Source organism: Stegostoma tigrinum, chromosome 25 (assembly GCF_030684315.1).
Source record: "Stegostoma tigrinum isolate sSteTig4 chromosome 25, sSteTig4.hap1, whole genome shotgun sequence".
Taxonomy (NCBI): domain Eukaryota; kingdom Metazoa; phylum Chordata; class Chondrichthyes; order Orectolobiformes; family Stegostomatidae; genus Stegostoma; species Stegostoma tigrinum.
The window spans coordinates 23,892,393-23,911,538 of NC_081378.1; the positions used below are offsets into that span (position 1 = coordinate 23,892,393).

General features: G+C 39.7%; 2 protein-coding genes across 8 annotated transcripts in view; one reads left to right on the forward strand and one right to left on the reverse strand.

Annotated features, from left to right (window-relative positions):
- Window positions 1-19,146, forward strand: part of napepld (N-acyl phosphatidylethanolamine phospholipase D) — a 42,929-nt gene that overhangs the window by 1,624 nt on the left and 22,159 nt on the right. The window contains exons 1-5 of one of the 6 annotated variants that reach the window (XM_048554236.1): window positions 2,330-2,433; window positions 2,828-2,975; window positions 3,705-3,817; window positions 4,756-5,074; window positions 9,588-10,234. In XM_048554236.1, coding sequence (XP_048410193.1) covers window positions 4,781-5,074; window positions 9,588-10,234 — 941 coding nt within the window. In that variant the 5' untranslated portion in view covers window positions 2,330-2,433; window positions 2,828-2,975; window positions 3,705-3,817; window positions 4,756-4,780. Of the gene's footprint in view, window positions 1-2,000; window positions 2,434-2,827; window positions 2,976-3,704; window positions 3,818-4,755; window positions 5,075-9,587; window positions 10,235-19,146 lie in introns of those variants that run through there. The other 5 variants (XM_048554234.2, XM_059654567.1, XM_048554233.2 and 2 more) reach the window with 5 other exon arrangements.
- armc10 (armadillo repeat containing 10) overlaps window positions 7,255-19,146 on the reverse strand; it is a 57,087-nt gene continuing 45,195 nt past the window's right edge. The window contains exon 7 of one of the 2 annotated variants that reach the window (XM_059654570.1): window positions 7,255-7,809. In XM_059654570.1, coding sequence (XP_059510553.1) covers window positions 7,726-7,809 — 84 coding nt within the window. In that variant the 3' untranslated portion in view covers window positions 7,255-7,725. The remainder of the gene's footprint in view (window positions 7,810-19,146) is intronic. The other variant, XM_059654571.1, reaches the window with a different exon arrangement.

Here is a 19,146-nt window from a genome sequence, read left to right on the forward strand (position 1 = left end):
ATGTGGAAAACCTGTTTCTTCTTGTGAGAGATAGGATCAGCAGGTACACATTAGATTCCCTACAGTGTGGAAACAGGCCCTTTGGCCCAACACATCCACACCACCCCTTGGAGCATCCCACCCAGACCCATTACCCTATAACCCTCACACCCCTGAACACTACAGGCAATTTAGCATGGCTGATCCACCTAGCCTGCACAACTTTGGACTGTGGGAGGAAACCCATGCAGACATGGGGAGAATGTGCAAACTCTGCACAGACAGACAAGGCTGGAATTGAACCCAGGTCCCTCGTGCTGCGAGGCTAACCACTGAGCCACCAAACCACTGTGCCACACTATAATCCCAGAATAAGTGGTCACATATTTAAGGCAAACTCAGAAGTAACACAACACTAGGTTATAGTCCAACAGGTTTATTTGAAATCACAAGCTTTAGAAGTGCTGCTCTTTTATCAGGTGAAGCAAAGGGAAACACACATTCACAGAATTTATATGTGGTGAGACAATTCCAGGTAATTAAGAGTGTCAAAAGATAAGTGAAAATAGTGTCATCTTATTTTTTATTTTTCTTTGTGATTATCTCTCTGTCTTAATTAATCAGATCATGGGTCATCCCTTTATTTGCTATTCAGCTGTTGATACTTTTCTCACACCATTTGACACTTTTGATCACCTGCAAAGACATTTTATTCAGCCTGTGGACACTCCACTCACACCATTTGTACTTATTTTTTGATACACTTAATTACCTGGAATTATCTTGCCATTATCTCTGCATATAAATTTTGTGTCTGTGCACTTTCCTTCACTTCACCTGATGAAGGAGCAGTACTTCAAAAGCTTGTGATTTCAAATAAGCTTGTTGTACTATAACCTGGTGTTGTGTGACTTCTGTCTTTGTTCATCTCAGTCCAACATCAGCACTTCCACATGATATTTATATGAGACAGAATTATGGAGGAATTTATTTTCTTAGAGGATAATGAATCTGTGAAATTCTTTACCGTAGAGGGTTGGGTTGTTAAGTATATTAGAGACTGAGAAAGATTTTAAATCAGTTAGGGAATCAAGGGTTATATTGAAAAAGCAGTAAAGTGGATTAAGGAGTATGAGATCTGCCGCAATCTCATGGATTGGCCTATTTCTGCTCTTGGTTTTATTGCTGCCCCCAACTGTTAAGGCCACTACATCTAGGTGACAATTCCTTTCCTATGATGCCATTTTTAATCTGACCAGCAGTTAGAATTTTGGGGAGAAACAATGGGTAAATAGCCTCATTTGCAACAATTCTATGATTCTGCATTACTGTGTAAAACAATCTCATTTGCGATACAAATATAAATTTGGTTTTTGTGAATAGAAAATAGGTTGTGTTCTTCACCAGTGAAATACACTCAAGTTTATGCAAGATACCATTAGATTGTCACTCATAACTTGGCCGCAGAACTGTGTCCATAAATGTTATGTTTTGTATCATTATTATTATGTTCTTAATTCTGAATTCTAATTTAGAACATTACTTTGAAGTGTAAAATATAAAATGAAATAATAATAGATTCAAACTATGCAATTTGAAGTAAAATATTTGCAATTAACGCAATATTTTAGTGACCAAACCTGACCTCAAATGTGTGAGACTTAAGCACTGAAATCCAAAAAGTTTTGCTTTAGGGATTAAGTGCGAGGACTGAATATTTTTGGACTTATTACTTTTCCTATTTGTTCTTGGGAAACCATATTTATTGCCAATCCGAATTGTTCGTATTTAAATGTTAATTTACAACACAAAATGTACCTGACTACAAAATGTGCACTATCACTGTTAGAAGTCATTTTTAAAGGAAAATTACTAACGTTATGGCAACAGTCTATAACACGGAAACTCTCCACAAATCTTGTGAATATCAGTATAGTAAACTAAAGCATAGTTTTAAAGATAGAATATTGGACTTTAGGGAAACTCAACACCACAGAACTAGCCGAATTAGTAGTCCAGAATTCGGACCGCTGGTCACATTAAACAATGGGCAGGAGCTGACACCGACTTTGTGGCGTCCTTTCCTTATTCCGGGAACAGTTTGGTGCAGCACAAGTGGCTTGTGGTTTCCGGGTGCGTGCAGGAGCATGTCGAGGACGTGAGATTTGATCCTGGGAAATGTGTGGGAATCGTCTTTACTTGACGTGCAGATAGTCGTTCTGAAGTTAGTGTAATTTACTTTAAACTGGATCTGGATAGCATGTCGATGCTTGTGTGAGAGGCGATGCTGACAGATAGGACTGGGATTACGTGCCGAGCAATCTGTCGGCCTCTCTCAGCTGCCTGTGTCACAGCAGCGACGAAATTGGCGAGTTTTATCGACAGAAACGTTAAGTGCGACCAGAGTGAGCCAGGAGGCCAACTAGTAGAAGCAAAGTCCTGCTTCCTTCCCAGGTGAATCTCTAACCTCTCCTTTTAATTGGTTGGGTTCATAGTTTATGGCAGTTGTCAAGTTTCACCCCAAATGCTGTCTTTTTTTAGTTCCAGAAATTATCTAATTCTGTCATTTTTATTAGCAACAGACTCAACCGAATCGCGTGGATCCTGATTAACAGAAATGGGACAAGTTGATTCAAAAGTACCGCAGGATACCGTATCTTGAATTGCTAAACAGATTTTCTTTGTATCTTTTTGTTGCGATTTTTTGATGCGTTTCCAAATCTGTAAATATGCAACATGTTTTTTCTTTGTCCTGGGCGACTTAATCAGCCCTACTTTTTGGTGATAGTGTGATATCGTGTGCACCGTTTTGGGAGGAGTTTCAGCAAAGGAAGTTATTGTATTTCAGGTTTGTCTGACCGGCAACAGTACGCAACCGACTACCACATTGTCTTGAAGAATTATTAGAGAAAGTTTGTCTTCCAATCGGACCTTGTGTTTTTGAAACTTGGTCGAATCACTTCCTTTCCATTGGTTTTACTGGTGTGGCTGTTGAGGTACGGAGAAGGGGGAGGGGAGGCTAAAGCAGGCAATCTCCGGAAAACAAAAAAAAATCTAGGGCCGGGAGTTACGATATTCCCTATATTCCTGAGGAGGTTTGAAATATAGTGTTTCCAGTCGTTCTAATTGTGAGATTCTACTTTTTCAGTTTTTAAATGTATTTGTTACTAATTCATTTTATGTAGAACGCAACCAACAATAATCGTAACTTTACAAATAAAATCAAAAACTCGTAAATTTCTTCTTATTAAATTCCTCTCAAATCTTTGAAGACGCTTTTGCAATAAACGATTCAGGTTAGTCTGACCCACCGTATGCGAAAATATAACTTGCAAACGGGTTGTGAACCAACTTTAGGCTTGTTTCAGAAAAGTGAGCACAGCTCTTAAAATGTCAAATTACAGCTGCAGACTCTCACAACTCAATAAAAGGAAACCCTTGGTCGTTTTGTCATTGCTGATTTAAAGCTTTTTTTATATACAGTCCTGAAAGCGAATGATAGCGTGTCGCTTGGGTGGTAAATATTTGGTGCCGTTGTTTATTTTAATGGAGGTTGTTAGATCCAGAAAGAATCTCCCTTTGTGCCTCTAACAGTGCACTTCTCAGCAATTTCACTCAGGAGCTGAATGGTTGGATTGCAGTGATAATAAGGCGATCACGTGCTGAAACTGGGCAGAGGCTGAGCTCAGAGCCCTGACTTGTTCTTCTTGTCACATCATATGCAGGCGGGAACAACAAAGGTGCGTGGTGGGGGGGACATCTACGTTGAGAGGATAAAGTCAGAGACTGCGGCGCTGCCTCCTGGATGATTTCGAATTCATCGTTAACATCCAGCAAGGTCCAAAATGTTTTCCCTTTCTTTTCTATGTTCTGCCCTCGGTTCTCTGCTGCTTTTGGAATTAACAGTTCTGTTTTGTCTAAATGCAACGACGTAAGCTAAGAAACTATTCCGAACCCTTGCGACAAACTTTAACGCTATTATTAATGTTTGGCGGGGTTAAGTGTTTACTGTGATAGTTAGCTGGGTACCGTTTTAACAGTAACAGCCCAAGAGCTTTGTTTTACCAATCACAAAGTTTGTGTATGTATTTTACAGCTTCACGTTGTATTAGTATAAACGTTACATAAAACGTGATTTCGCACCGGGACAGTGGTTGAGGAGATCTGCTCGATAATGCTACTGAGGCTATCTCAGTATTAGATTTGTTTACGGGCAAATTAATAGGATTTTATTCGGGAAAAAAAAATGACCGGTTGCTCAAGTGACTGTGGCTCGTTCTTGATCTACGCTGTTGTAAACTGGCGATGCCGAGTAAGCTTACCGCAGTGTCATTTACTATGAGTATTAGCGGAATGTGATGCGCAACTACTGAATCGAGTTATATTGCCAATTTGCGTAAATCCCAGCTTCCAGTGAGATGCTAGATCATCTGATTACTTTGAAGATACAGCTTTTGCTCTGGTTTTGTTATTACGTACCAGGTTGCAAGGTGCATTCTTTTACGTTGTTACGTGATTTTTCTGGCCAAGAGGGTATTAGCATCGTTTGGCATTATTAGTGAATCAATAGGACTAACTTACTTAACATCAATCCACAGCTGGAACTACACAAAAAAAGAAAGTGACAATTAACAGTAAATCCTTATTTGCATAACATAATTAGAGAAATGTGAACTGGGATTTTCTATTTTGTAGACATTTGAATATATGTTTGTAGAAGTTTGAAAAGTCTTGATTTATGTTCTTAGTGATTACTATGTTACTGCATTTCTTTAGATTACACTACAGAGCAGAAGGAAACATGGATGCAAAACTTGAAGAGGTTCCTATTTCAAGCAGCCATTATCCAAAGGAAGCTGTGAAGAAACGATCAGGGAATGCAAGCCGTGAGGCAAGAGGAAGCTCATCATCCCGATCGTCCAGGAAAAGCTTCAGATTGGATTACCGTTTGGAAGAAGATGTGACAAGATCCAAAAGAGGGAAAGATGGCAGATTTGTCAATCCCTGGCCAACCTGGAGTGATCTTGCTTTCACAAATGTGCTAAAGTTTGCTGTGATGGAGAGGGACCATACTAACATCCCAAGTTCTAAGGCGGTGAGTGGCTTGATCAAATCTCAGGCTGCAAGTATTTCAATCGTTTATTGTTCACATATGATTTATAGCTTTTACAGAAGTTTATTTTATTATTTATGTCAATTTTTAAAATTTTCATTGTATCCAGACTTAAAGATCATATGAAGCAATTGTGTGCAACATAAGCAACATTTTGGTAATTTGTGTAATTACATAATTAATATCTGCCAATGGAATATGGTTTTCATTTCAAGGTGTAAGTTATAGTCCTCATAGTGAAAATGTTAAAAGTAAATTTAGTTTATGTAGCAACCTAATGCCACTGATTGTAGGTGTTCTAAACTTAGTGCTATGTAAAAAGTGGAACTGGTATGATTCATCTGTTCTTCACCTTTCCTAGTCTGGCACAAGATGAAAGTGAAATCAAAGTTCACTGATTAAGGTGATGCCAAGCTGAGTTGACGAAAAATTCAAATCGTAACGGGAAGGGAAGATTGAGAGTCATAGGGGAATTTGACAGAAAAGACGGAGTTATAGTCAACAGCAGAATAGTGAATTAAACAGAAAAAGCATAGCGGGAGAAGGAAGCATGCTTATGTTATTGTAATGTAGTTTAGGAAGAATGAAGAAAATTCAAAGAGGCAATAACAGTAAAGATTAAAGAAAACAAAAGAAAATGACAAGAATGCTAGGTATGGGAGGAGACAGGCTTGAGATAACAGCGAGAGGGGGATCACTGCTTTACCCTTAAAAACTGGTCAATTGTATATTACCTTTTACAGCTTTCTTGTTCAGTAACTGAATAACTGAATCTGAATAATTTTCTTTTCAAAAAAATGTTTCCTTGTTACAATTGCAATCACAAACCTACTTATAAATTCATGTCTATGGATTGCTGGTTTACCTAAAATTAAACCATCCTTTAAAGGCTGCACCACATATACTGAGCTATGCTGATTTACAGATGCATGTCAAGATACAGTTTATTTTTAGGATAGTTTATACTGGCAATTATACACATAAGAACGCTATTAGGTCTATTTATTTCTTGTGCTGAAGTGCCGATGCTTGAGACACTCAGCACCACCTGGACCAGTGAAACATGATTCTTTTAATTTCAGTAATAACACGATCTGAAGCTGGATCAACACAGCAGGCCAAGCAACATCAGAGGAGCAGGAAAGTTTGACATTTCGAGTTGAGACCCTTCTTCAGATTTATGTCAAACTTTCCTGCTCCTCTGATGCTGCTTGGCGTGCTGTGTTCATCCAACTTCACACCGTGTTATCTCCATTTCTCCAGCATCGGCAGTTCCTACTATCTCTTTAATTTCAGTGTATGGATAAAAGATTTAAAATGAAGTTATGTTTGTCATTGCATTTATCTGGCTTTTATTAAGAAACTTGGATGAAATGCTTAGACGCACAATATAGGATGCTACTTAGACTAGGAGGATAGGTGAAGCCATTGCAGTACTAGAGATGAGATGTTTCCATGCTCAGATTCTAAACATTTGTAGATTATAAGGAGAACAAAAGGTTAGAAGTATTGGGAATGAACGAGAGATTAGAAAATGAGAATATTGATTCTGTGGAATGTTATGGAAGAGAAATGTGCACAACACTGAAGATGTGAAAATTTCATCTGAAGTCAGACAAAACTGAAAGGGCAAGAATGCTACACATTCTTATGCCCTGGACATTGAAGTATAAACTTCAGCATCAATACGAAATATGTTACTGGCATAAACATTTAGAATTAATTTATCATATAAATAATGCCAACTATAATTCAATATAGTTAACTATAAGCCAGTGGATACTTATGAGACCAATATAAAAACATTTGTTCATCAGTCTTAATGTCTTCTCCTTTGTCATGGTGTCATTTAATGTGCATTCTTGTGAAGTGTTTTGATATGTTTCACTATGTTGAAGGTGCAAACTATTGCCTGCATATTAATTTGTACACTACTACTGCATGCCTTATAAAAGAAAATTAAATGTACAGATGAAAGGAAGCTTCCAAAAATGTACAAATAATTATTCTCTCCTTTGGCTAAGCAAATAAGTGTTCTGCGGTTGCTTATTTAGAGTTAATACAAAGCCTTTATAAATTTCTAGTTATTACATACAACAATTGTAATATAAAGCAAACATATTGTATTCAAAAACCACCATCATGATATGATGAATGTGCTTTATTTAGTAAGGAAGGAAGACTTGCATATTAGAACTAGGCCACTCCAATGCCTAAATTGTTACATTTGGCATCTGCTTTATAATATTAAAAAGTTGTCCAAGTATATTTAGTCTTCAAACATAACAACAAAACTTTCCTGGACAATTTACCATTCTATTGTACACCGGGCGATTAGAAAAGTGATGGAATCAGACATCAACAGTGCCAGCAAATTAATATCTTCTCAGGAACGGTCAATTTGGTTTCTGTCAGAATACCCTGGCTCCCAAGCCCTTCATAACAATCTTGATTCAAACACAGATCCAAAGTAGAATTGGTTTCTCTGTTCATGGGATGGTGGACATTACTGGCCAGCCCAGCATTTATCGCCTATCCCAAATTGTCCTTCAGAAGGTTGTGATGAGATTTATTCTTGAACTGTTGCAGTCTCTAGGGTGTAGGTTCATCCACAGTGCTGCAGAAAGGTAGTTTTATGATTTGGCTCCGTGAATATGAAGGCATGCTGATATAGTTCCAATCCTGGTGTGTTGCTTGGAGAGATCTTGCATTCCAGACTGCCAGGAAAATAAAAGAGAGAAAAACCAAATAGTAAGGCACTGCGAACCACTAGAAAAATGGACGTGCAAACTGGGGTAAGTTGACACCACCACCTTCAGTATCTGGAGGTATGTCTGGCACAAAGGATAATGTTTCTAGGTATTCTAGCAATCTTAGTCACTGGTTCTCATTTCAGAAGTTTATCCAGGAAGTGCCCTTTACCCAACCACTTTAGCAGCTTCATTGATGACTTTCTCTTCATCTTAATATCAGTATTATGAGCAAATTGCTGATAATAGATAAGAGTTCAGCTTCATTCGCAGCCAGTGTCATTCTGTAAAAAACCCGGACAAAATCCGGTCTTTGGCTGACAGCATGTGTGCCCTATAATTACCAGATAATAAGATTTCTTGCAGGGAAAATATTCTAACCTGTCACTCATGACCTTCAATATCAACACTATCACTGTGAAAGTCCTTCATCAACAGCTGGGGGATCACTGTTGCCTTGACGTTTTAACACTACTACCCTTTACAATGTTAGCTATAAGAACAGGCTGAATTTACAGGTTGGATGCTCTGCAATGAGTACCCATTTCCTTATTCCCAAAATATCCTCCGTCATCTACAAATTTTAGGTGAGAAGTAATGGACACTTGCCTGATTCTCTGCAACTGAATCAACACTGAAGATTGTTCCACACCAATAACAGTGGGTCAATTTACTTGATTAGCATCTCTGCCATTAAACTTAATGTCAGTTATCTGCTGTACGCACCACAGCATTCAAGATGCACTGCTGTAACTAGCCAAGTTTACTTAAACAGTACTTGAACAGACATAAACTCTGCACTAGTAACACCACTACTGACCGAGCTGGCTAAATCTCTGCCATTCCTAATGACCAAAAACTAAACTGGACTAGTCATATAAATATAGTAGCCATAAGAACAGGTCAGAGCTGGGAATTGTGTGATGCATAACACACTTCATGACTCCATAAAGCCTGTCCACTATCTGCAAGACACCAGTCAAGTGTGATTCCACATGCCCACATAAGTGAATCTCCAACAACAGTTAAGGAGATCAACATTATCCAAGAAAAATGTGTACCTTTTACCAAATGCACTCACCAAGGATCCCTCGACATCACCTTCAAAACCTGAGATTTCTACCACCTAGAAGTACAAGGACAGCAAACGCATGGGAATATTACCACCCGGCAACTTCCTCTTCATCCTGACTTGGAACTATATCATGGTTTATTCACTGTTGCTGGGTCAAAATGTTGGAACTCCCTAACACGCTGAGTGCATTACTACGCTACATGAACTCCGATGGTTTGAAAAGACAGCTCACCATCACTTTCTTGAGGGCAATTTGTGGATGGACAACAAACACAGACCTGGCCTGGATCCCCATCTTTCATAAAAGAATAACAGTTTCAAGTCATTGCCTCTCCTCAGGCACCATTTCCACGTATGCACTTTGGCCAGAAAGTTTTGTAAATACTTTAATGGAAAAATTAACTTTAAATATACAGGAAGCATTCCTGAAAGGTTACTTGCAATAATAATCACCCTAACTTTCAATTTGTGATTTAGATGCTTCATTTATAGGGTTCCACCTGTCTAAAGATAATGTAAAATCACATCCAGAATTATAGCTTTTATTGCACTGCGTTTCTGTCAAATTATGTTAAGTTGACCGAGATTTGCTGTGTGACACTAATATGTATGAGCAAGCTACAGAGCAGAATTACATTTATTTAAAAAATCTTTTTCTGTCTGCCTGTAGGAACTTGATGAAGGATTGCCAATATTAGAACCGTACTTTGTAAAAAACCCAGAGCTGGTCGGGAGTTTGGGGAATGGAATTCGAGTGACCTGGTTAGGTCATGCATCGCTGTTGGTAGAAATGGAAGGACTGACTTTTCTGACAGATCCCATCTTCAGCCAAAGAGCTTCACCTGTGCAATTCTTTGGACCAAAACGTTTTCGAAACCCACCATGCACAGTGGCACAGTTGCCCAAAATAGACGCTGTGCTAATCAGTCATACTCACTATGATCATTTGGATTACAATACAGTGCTAAGTCTTAATGAGCGCTTTGGGGGTGACTTGAGATGGTTTGTTCCACTGGGTCTCTTGGACTGGATGCAGAAGTGTGGCTGTGAAAACATAATTGAGTTGGACTGGTGGGAAGAGAACTGTGTTCCTGGCCATGATGAAGTGACATTTGTGTTTACACCAGTGCAACACTGGAGCAAACGTACTGTAACAGACGACAACAAGGTGCTGTGGGGAAGTTGGTGTGTTCTGGGACCCTGGAATAGATTTTTTTTTGCTGGAGATACAGGTTACTGTGTAGCCTTTGAACAAATAGGGAAAAGATATGGACCATTTGACCTTGCTGCTATTCCTATTGGAGCCTATGAACCAAGGTATGTCAAATTTTTGCATGATTTTCTTTCTCAGCATTTTAAAACATGGTGTGTATTTGATGCTCCCCTACATTGAATGGATTGCTATTCTTTGCTATTTATTAGAATCAATTACTTCCAGGTTAGTTCATTTGATCCAGTTCAATAATCAGTCAAACTGGCCCCTTCCTGCTGTCCCTACACATCCTCATTTTTGATGGTTCATATTGTCTGTAATGGGCTTTGCGAGTAAATATCTAATTGGCATGGGTGATTACTGATGGTTAATAATCTTAAAAAGCAAAAAAATAAAGTCACGGTGATTTGGTGGTGGCAAAGTCGTTGAGTGTGGGTAATAACAGTTAGAGATATAAAAATAAACAGTCAAATTGGTTTTACTCCCTAACATGAAGAATTTGCTAGTTAACTCCATGTTGGTATGCAAGATATCAAATAACTTAATGATGAAATTGCCACAAGGAAGAATCTAATATTTTTCTTTTTTTTTGGCAAGATGAGAGCACAAAGCCAATAAATGATTTGTGAAGAGACATTAACCAGAAACAAATCATATCTAGTGTCATGGCCTGAGTGCCTCTGCATTTGTTTTATGTATTACTAAGGCACCAACGTGAGAGATGCCTTATCAGTCTTGTGTCCACACCACATCTTATTGCATCACCTGATATACAGAAAATTCTACTATAACTTATAATTTTTTTGTGTGGGTAACCGAGAGGTGTTGCTGCTCCTCAAAATAAGATGTTTTTAGGAAGCTATGATTAGTCGGTAATTGAAGTGCCTGCTATGAAACTGGGACTGGGACACGTAAATCGGGAAGATCCTCTAGTTTGATTTCCAGTTTGAGTTGAGTTTGCTGATTTTTGGGTAGCATTAAGTAAATTTCAGCTGTTTTTAAATGGCCTTTGGATTTGGGTGGGGTTAAGGTGGTGAGTCAGTTTTAGGTTGCTAAGTAAAGAACTCTGTATGCGTGGATACTTGGTAAAAACAGGATTGAACACATCTGTGGCGTTCCAACAGTTCAATCTCCAGCTGATATTTTGGGCTGTATTTTTGATCCTGGAGAGGAAGTGAATGAATGCTCATAATAGGCCAGTTGGTTGGCATGTCAGTTTCTTAGCTCCATCCTGCCACTGGGCTTTTTTTTTGTGGTGGCTATGGAAGTTTGCATTGTAAGCTGTCTTCACTCAGGCAGCCAGCTGGTCAGGCTCATGAAAAGACTCTTGAGATCAGTTCAGAAGAAATGGACCAGGGTTTTCCAGCCAGTCGGGAGAGACCAAGTTTGGTACCTGGACATGGCCTTCGAGTGACATTCCAGGGATAGGTGGGAGAGAAACATCCAAGCAGGGTTAGAGGTCCTGTCTGCTTTCAAGTTCAATTCCCGCATGGATAGAGGATTGGCTAACTAATAGAAGACAGAGAATGTGATAAGGGGGGCATTTTCAGGATGGCAGCTTGTAGCTGGTGGAGTACTGCAGGGATCATTGTTAGGGCCCCATTTATTTACACTGTATTTGATGACTTGAATGATGAAAATGAATTTACTGTCACCAAGTTTGGAAGTAACATTAAAATAATTGTCAAAGCAACTAATGAGTATGACATAATGATCTGTATACACTTTAGGTGAGTGGGCAAAAATGTGGCAGAAGGAATATAATATGATGTTATACACTTTGGCTGGAAGAATAGAAGAACTGAATATTACTTAAATAGTGAAAGACTGCAGAAAGTTGCAGTATAGAGGGATGTGGAGGTCTTTGTGCATGAATGATAAAAACACTAACATCCAGGTTCATTGACCATAAGACCACAAAATATAGGAGAGAACTAGGCTATTTGACCCGTGGAATCTGCTCTGCTGTTTGTTCATGGCATATATGTTTCTGAACCCCATTCTCCTGCCTTCTCCCTGGAACCTTTTTAATCTCCTTCTAGTTAAGAACCTTTCTTAATTGCATTCAATGACTTGGCTTTCACAGCCTCCGTGGCAATGAGTTCCACAGATTCAATGCCCTCTGGTTGCAGAAATTCTTCCTCATCTTAGATCTAAAGAATTGTTTGCTCACTCTGAAGCTGTGCCCTTGGGTCCCCAGTCTTTTCCACCCTACCCAGGCCTCTCAGTATTCTGTAAGTTCCAGTGAGATCCTTCTCTTATCCTTCGAAACTCCATGGCATACAGACCCAATGTCTTCAACTGCTCCTCCCACAACAACTCTTTCATCCCTGTGATTGTTCTTCTAGGCGTGTCTAGACTAAGTTTTCAAGGCCAATATGTCCTTCCTGAGAGATGGGGCCCAAAACTGCTTACAATATTCCAAATGTGGTCTGACCAAAGCTTTATACAGCTTCAGCAGTACATCCCTACTCTTGTATTCTAGCCCTCTTGAAATGAATGCTAACGTTGCATTTGCCGTTCTAACCGCCAAATGAACCTGCATGTTAACCTTAAGAGAATCCTGAACTAGGACTCCCAAGTCCCTTTGTGCTTCAGATTTCCAAAGCCTTTCCCCATTTGTAAAATAGTCCATGCCTCTATTCTTCCTACTAAGGTGCATAGCCTCATACTTTCCCAGATGATTGTATTCCGTTTGTCACATTTTTGCCCACTCTCCTTGCCTGCCCAATTCCTTCTGCAGCCTCTTTGCCTCTTCTACACTACCTGTACCTCCACTTATCCCTCCATCTACCTTTGTACCATCTGCAATTCCTTCGACCAGAACATTTCATTGTTTAACATGAATAATTTTGGTCTCAACACTGACTCCTGTGGAATTCTGAGTCACTTGCTATTTTTCATTCTTTTCCCCCCATATTGCTTCCTAAGTTGTTCTCTACTGGCTTGTAAAAGTTTCCCAATTCTCTGCCTTCCCACTAGTCTTCACCGCCTTGTATGATTTTCCTTTTACCCTGTCCCTGACTTCCCTTCCCAGCTGTGGTTGCCCTGTCCTCCCCTTCGAATGTTTTGGCTGTTTTGGGATGAACTTCCGCTGTGCTTCCCAAATTACCCCCAGAAACCCCTGCCGTTTCTGCTCCACCATCTTCCCATTACTTTTACTCAACTGTAATACTATTACATCTTAGACATGCTTCTGTATCAAACTGCAGGGTGAATTCTCTCATGAATTCTCTCATGTTGTGGTCACTGCCCCTAGGGTACCTTCACCATAAGCTTCCTAATTAAGTTTGCCTCATTGCACATCACTAAATCCAGAATTGCCAGTTCTCTAGTGGGCACAACCACAAGCTGCTCTAAAGAAAACATCTCACAGACATTCCACAAATTCCTTTTCTTGGCATCCGCCACCAATGTGATTTTCGCAGACCACCAACAGAGTGAAGTCCCCCATAATTATTGTGATAGTGCCTTTCTTACATGCCTTTTCTATGCACTGATTTATTTTTTGTTCCACATCTGCCACTCTACGGCCCATTGGCCCATCTGATCAAGGTTCTGTTGTACTCTGAGATAATCTTTACTGACCACTACACTTTTTTTATTTTGGAGTCATCAGCAAACTTACTAACCATACCACCTACATTCATGTCCAAACCATTTATATAAACAGTGAAAGGCAGTGGACCCAGCACCGATCCTTGTGGCACACTGCTAGTCACAGGCCTCCAATCTGAATAGGAACACCATACCATCACCATCTGTCTCCTGCCTTCAAGCCAACTTTGCATTCATTTGGCTAGTTCACCCTGGATCCCATGTGATCCAATCTTACTAACCAGTCTACCATGTGGAACCTTGTCGAATGCTTTGCTGAAATCCACATAGACAATGTCTACCACTCTGCCTTCTTCAATTGTCTTTGTCATCTCCTCATAAAAAAACTCAGTCAAGCTCGTGAGACAAGATTTCCCATGCACAAAGCCATGTTGTGTATTCTTATACAGTCCTTGCCTTTCCTAATGCATGGAAATCCTGTTGTTCAGTATCTCCTCCAACAACTTACCCACCACTGACATCAGGTTCACCAGTGTCCAGTTCCCTGGCTTTTCGTTACAGCATTTTTTAAAAAGTGGCACTACGTAGCCAACCTCCAGTCATCCAGCACCTCACCCATGGCTGTTAATGATGGAAATATCTCTGCAAGGGGCCCAGCTATCTGTACCCTAGCTTCCCACAAGGTTCTGGGAAACACTTGTTCACGTCCTCTGGATTTATACCTATCAATGTTTTAGGACCTCTAGCACCTCCTCTTCTGTAAAATGAACTCTTTTCAAACTATCACTACTTATTTTCCCAAATGCCTTAGCTTCTGTGCCCTTCTCAACAGTAAATATTAACTTGAAATATTTGTTTATTATCTCACCCATCTCCTGTGGTTTCACACCTAGATGGCCATGTTGATCCTTAAGGGGCCCCTTTCTCTATTTACTATGTCACCCCTAATGTACTTGGAGAATCTCTTTGGATTCTTGTTAACTCTATTTGCCAGTGCTATCTCAAGTACCCTTTTTGCCCTCCTGATTTCTCTGTTAAGTATACTCCCACTGCTCTTATACTCCTCTACGGATTCACTCGATTACTGATTATATATGCCTCAATTTTCTTGACCAGAGCTTCAATTTCTGTAGTCATACAGTATTCCCTATACTGACCAGCTTTGCCCTTCACACTACTAGGGACATGTGGTCTTTGAACATTTGTTATCTCAATTTTAAAGGCCACCCACTTTTCAACCATCCCTTTATCTGCGAATAGCCACCACCAGTCAATTTTTTAAAGTTCCTGTCTAACAGCTGAAAACTGGCCTTAATCCAGTTTAGAAGTTTGACTTTTTGATCTATTCTGTCCTTTTCAATACCTGTTTTAAAACAAATAGAATTATGATCACTTGTCCCAAAGTTCTCCCTCACTGTCACCTCTGTAACTTGCCCTGCTTTTTTTTTTCCCAACAGAAGGTCAAATATTGGAAAATGGAGTTTAATGCAGACAAGTGAGAGGTGATGCACTTTGGTAGGAGTAACCGGAAGGCAAAGTACAGGGCTAATGGTAAGATTCTTAGTAGTGTAGATGAGCAGAGAGATCTCGGTGTCCATGTACACAGATCCTTGAAAGTTGCCACCCAGGTTGACAGGGCTGTTAAGAAGGCATACAGTGTTTTAGCTTTTATTAATTCCAATGGTCCAATAGTGTGATTCCTTGCCCCCTTCACCAATTCCTCAACCGCGCATTCACCCACCCTACCCTCCTTTCCTGCTCTCCCTAGCACGTAGCAGTGGTAGTAGTACATTGGCCCCTTATTTAAAGAAAGAGACTCTGGCTTTGGAGTCAGTTCAGAGTACGTTCACTAGGTCGGTCCCATGTATGGAGGAACTGTCTTATGAGGAGAGGCCGCGTAGCTTGGGCTATACTCGGGTTCATTTGAGAACACAGATGGGAAAAGGTTTATTGTTCCCCTTGTGGGAGAGGCTGCAACCAAAAGGCATAATTTCAGAGTAAGGGATCATCCATTTAAGACATGAGGAGGAATCTCTTCTCTCAGTACTGGATCTGTGGAATTTTTTAGTGCAGAGGGCTGTCAAGGCTGGGTTTGTTAAATATATTCAAGGCTATACTTTTGCCAGTCAAGGAATCAATGGTTATGGGGATAAGGCAGAAAAATGAATTTGAAGATGATTAGATTTGCTATGATTTCTTTGAATGGCAGGGAAGGCTTAATGGGCCAAATGGTTTGCCTCTTCCCGAAGCCAGTTGTCTTATAGCAAGTATTCTATGTTCATCAGCTTCTACTTTCAGACTACCCCATGTTTTCTTGACGTTTATGCCGTCAAATTAACTCATTATTTTAATAACCGCTATCAGGTCACCCAGTTTGCCTTCTGAAAAAAGCCCAGCATGTTCAGTAGAGCTGACAATTGCATTATTCTTGTAAAGGTTCTCTGCACTTTTAACATATCAGTACCTGTTTTTATTTTCTCTCTTCAATTGAGAATACATCTGCGTCACTTTATTCTATATCCTTTTCCTTTCCATTTTAAAACTGGGGCATAGGTGTTGGAGTTATATAGGTGATATTGGACCAGCTATCCATAAAACATGCCTCACCATTTTCCTTTCCATCGACTTTAGCAGAAATTAAAATTGTGTGATGTATAAAGCCCATCAGTACAACTAGTGTTTCTTTGTATCCCAAAGTCAAAGGTGCCTCAATTGACCCTTTGCTGAGAGTCACTGCAACAGCTACATTGATGTGAGGAAAGCAGGATTTTTAATCCAGAAAAAAATTAAAATCCATGATCAGTATATTTTGTGAATTTGGATAGACAGTGTAAGCGTGTCTGCAAAGTTGGCTTCCGGTGGCCTCAGCTGGAAGAGAGTTTCTTTGTCTCAGTGTTACATTAGCTACAAAAACACACATCATCCTACATGTTCTCATACGAACCAAAAGCCAAAATTCTGCTCCCAGCAGTGGTTCTTCTGAAATTACCGGATTCCCCATCCCATTTGAAAGTCATTGAGGATCCAGGGCAGACATTGGACTGAACTCCCAACACTAATTTGGTGCATATTCCTGCTGCAGTTGCAACAGTGGCATTACTTGATTGTTCTTCACTAGAGTAGCTGTGTACACTTTATTAAAGGGCAGAGACCTGTGTGAATTTTGGAATAAGGTCCAGCTGTGGAAGATGGACCTATCATGAGTGATCTGCTGGATTTGGGGTCCCAGGCAGCTCATTTTACTTTGTGTATATGACACACTGAAAACTTAGGCTATCTAAGCCTCCCAAAAGATCAGATGTTGTGTAGCGTAAGTTCTAGACCTGCCGTTCTTTAGAACTTCAGGCTGTTTCCATGGTCTGACCCTCTGAGTTCTGTGCCCTTCTAGACATCAGAACACATCACCTCACTGAAAGTAGCAGTCTCTAGATTTATGCCAGGAACCAATGGTGTCAGGGAATTGTACAACCATGGCATATGAAGTCCCATTTTTGCAACCTTTGCTTTGCTTTACTAACCTTTCAAGGGAAAGACAGTGACTCAATTTTGTACAATGAGCAGAAATGATCACGATAGGCCAAAACCCGATTTAGCCAGACCTGACATTATACTTCTGAGAGAGGGTAACCGGACCCAAAACGTTAAATCTTTTTTTTTCCTCCTCCACAGATGCTGCCAGACCTGCTGAGCTTTTCCAGCAACTTTGTTTTTCTTCCTGACATTGTACTTCTTAGTCTTTTCAGTGCCAGAGTGAAAAACAGTAACTGAGAACATCTTGCCCCTTTTTAAAAAAATAAAATTGACTGCCAATCTCTCTGATTTGATCATTTGCTTTGCTTCCATACATAGTGTGAAAATGTTATTTTTGAAAGATCCTAAAATAGTACACTTAGTTTGTCCCAGCACGCTCCTGATTTCTCCTTGATGTTTGTAATGTTATCAGCAGCAGCTGCAGAGGTTTACTTTCCTCTTTGCATGCTTTGATATATTTTTGTTTTCACGTATCTTGCAGAGTACATTCATGCTAATGAACAGGAATTTCCAATGATGGTATGCAATCATGCAGGCACATCTTTAGTTTTGTTCAGTTCTCATTGGAGTACTTTGATCATCTAAAGGTTATCACTGGTCACATCTTATACTTAAACAACAAGCTGTGAATCCTGACCAATCCTAATGACTTGCAGTTTACGAGCTAATTCCTCTTCTTTATAAATTCAGCGTTTCTAATCTCTCTTGTTCTACAGTCCAGACATTAAAACTTGTCATTGGTCTAGTAATTTCAGATGAATGCATTAGTAGTGGCCTCTGTACAATACTATGCCTTATCATAGAAATGTCAGCACAAAAAGAGGCTCATCATTCTGTCAACATTTCCGGTTTCAACTTCAAGCTCCAAATCCCCTTGATCACTTCTTTCCTTTGCTCTTTTAATAGGGGACATGGTTCAAATAACTGCTCAGCTGTGTTGGTAGCACTGACTTTTTTCTGAGTCTGATGTTTGTGGATACAATCTCACTCCAGACAGTTGAGCGTAAAACTGTTGGCTGATCGTGCAGCACTCTCTCAGCGCTGCACTGTCAGAGGTATGACTTCTAGTTAAGAAAAACAAGGCCATGTCTGCTCTCTCGGGCAGATGACAAAGGTCCCGTAGCAGTGTTTTGAAGAAAAGCACATAGGTTCTCTCTGGTGTTCAGAGCAATATTCATTTCTTTGGTTGTTGTGTTCCTTTCAAAACTTTTGATGAAATTATAAAGCATTTTGTCATATCCTGAGGTTGTGCAAAGTGTTGACTTCTAACGTGTTTCATGTTCTAAGGACAATATATGTGTTGTGGGAGGGGGGGGGAAGAAAATCAACCTCTCTGTTAATGTTAATCCTTAATACAAATTCATCATCAAAGCAGTGAGGGAACACTTTGGGACCAGTGATCATAATTCTATTAGTTTTAAAATAGCTATGCAAAAGGAGGGGCGTTGTATAAATGTTAATATTCTTAATTGAAGTAAGGCTAATTTTAAAAGATGTGATAGGAGCTTTCAAAAGCTGAATGGAATAAACTGTTTGCAGTTAAAGGAATGATTGGCAAGTGGAGGCTTTTAAAAGTAAGATAATGAAAGTTCAGGGGCAGGATTATACTTATTAGAGTGGCGTAAATTGTTGGTGGGGATTCTGAGAGATAGGATTTATACGCTTTTGGAGAAGCAAGGACTGATTCAGGATAATCAGCATGGCCTTGTGCATGGGAAATTTTGGCTTGCAAACTTGTTTGAGTTTTTTAAGGACCTGATCCCAAGAAGATTGAACGCATGTCTACATGGAATTTAGTAATGCCTTTGACAATCTGTATAGTAGACTGGTTTGTAAAGTTAGATCACATGGATTCAGGGAGAGCTTGCCAACTGGATACAAAATCGGTTTGACAGTAGGAAACAGAGGGTGGTGTGGAGGGTTATAT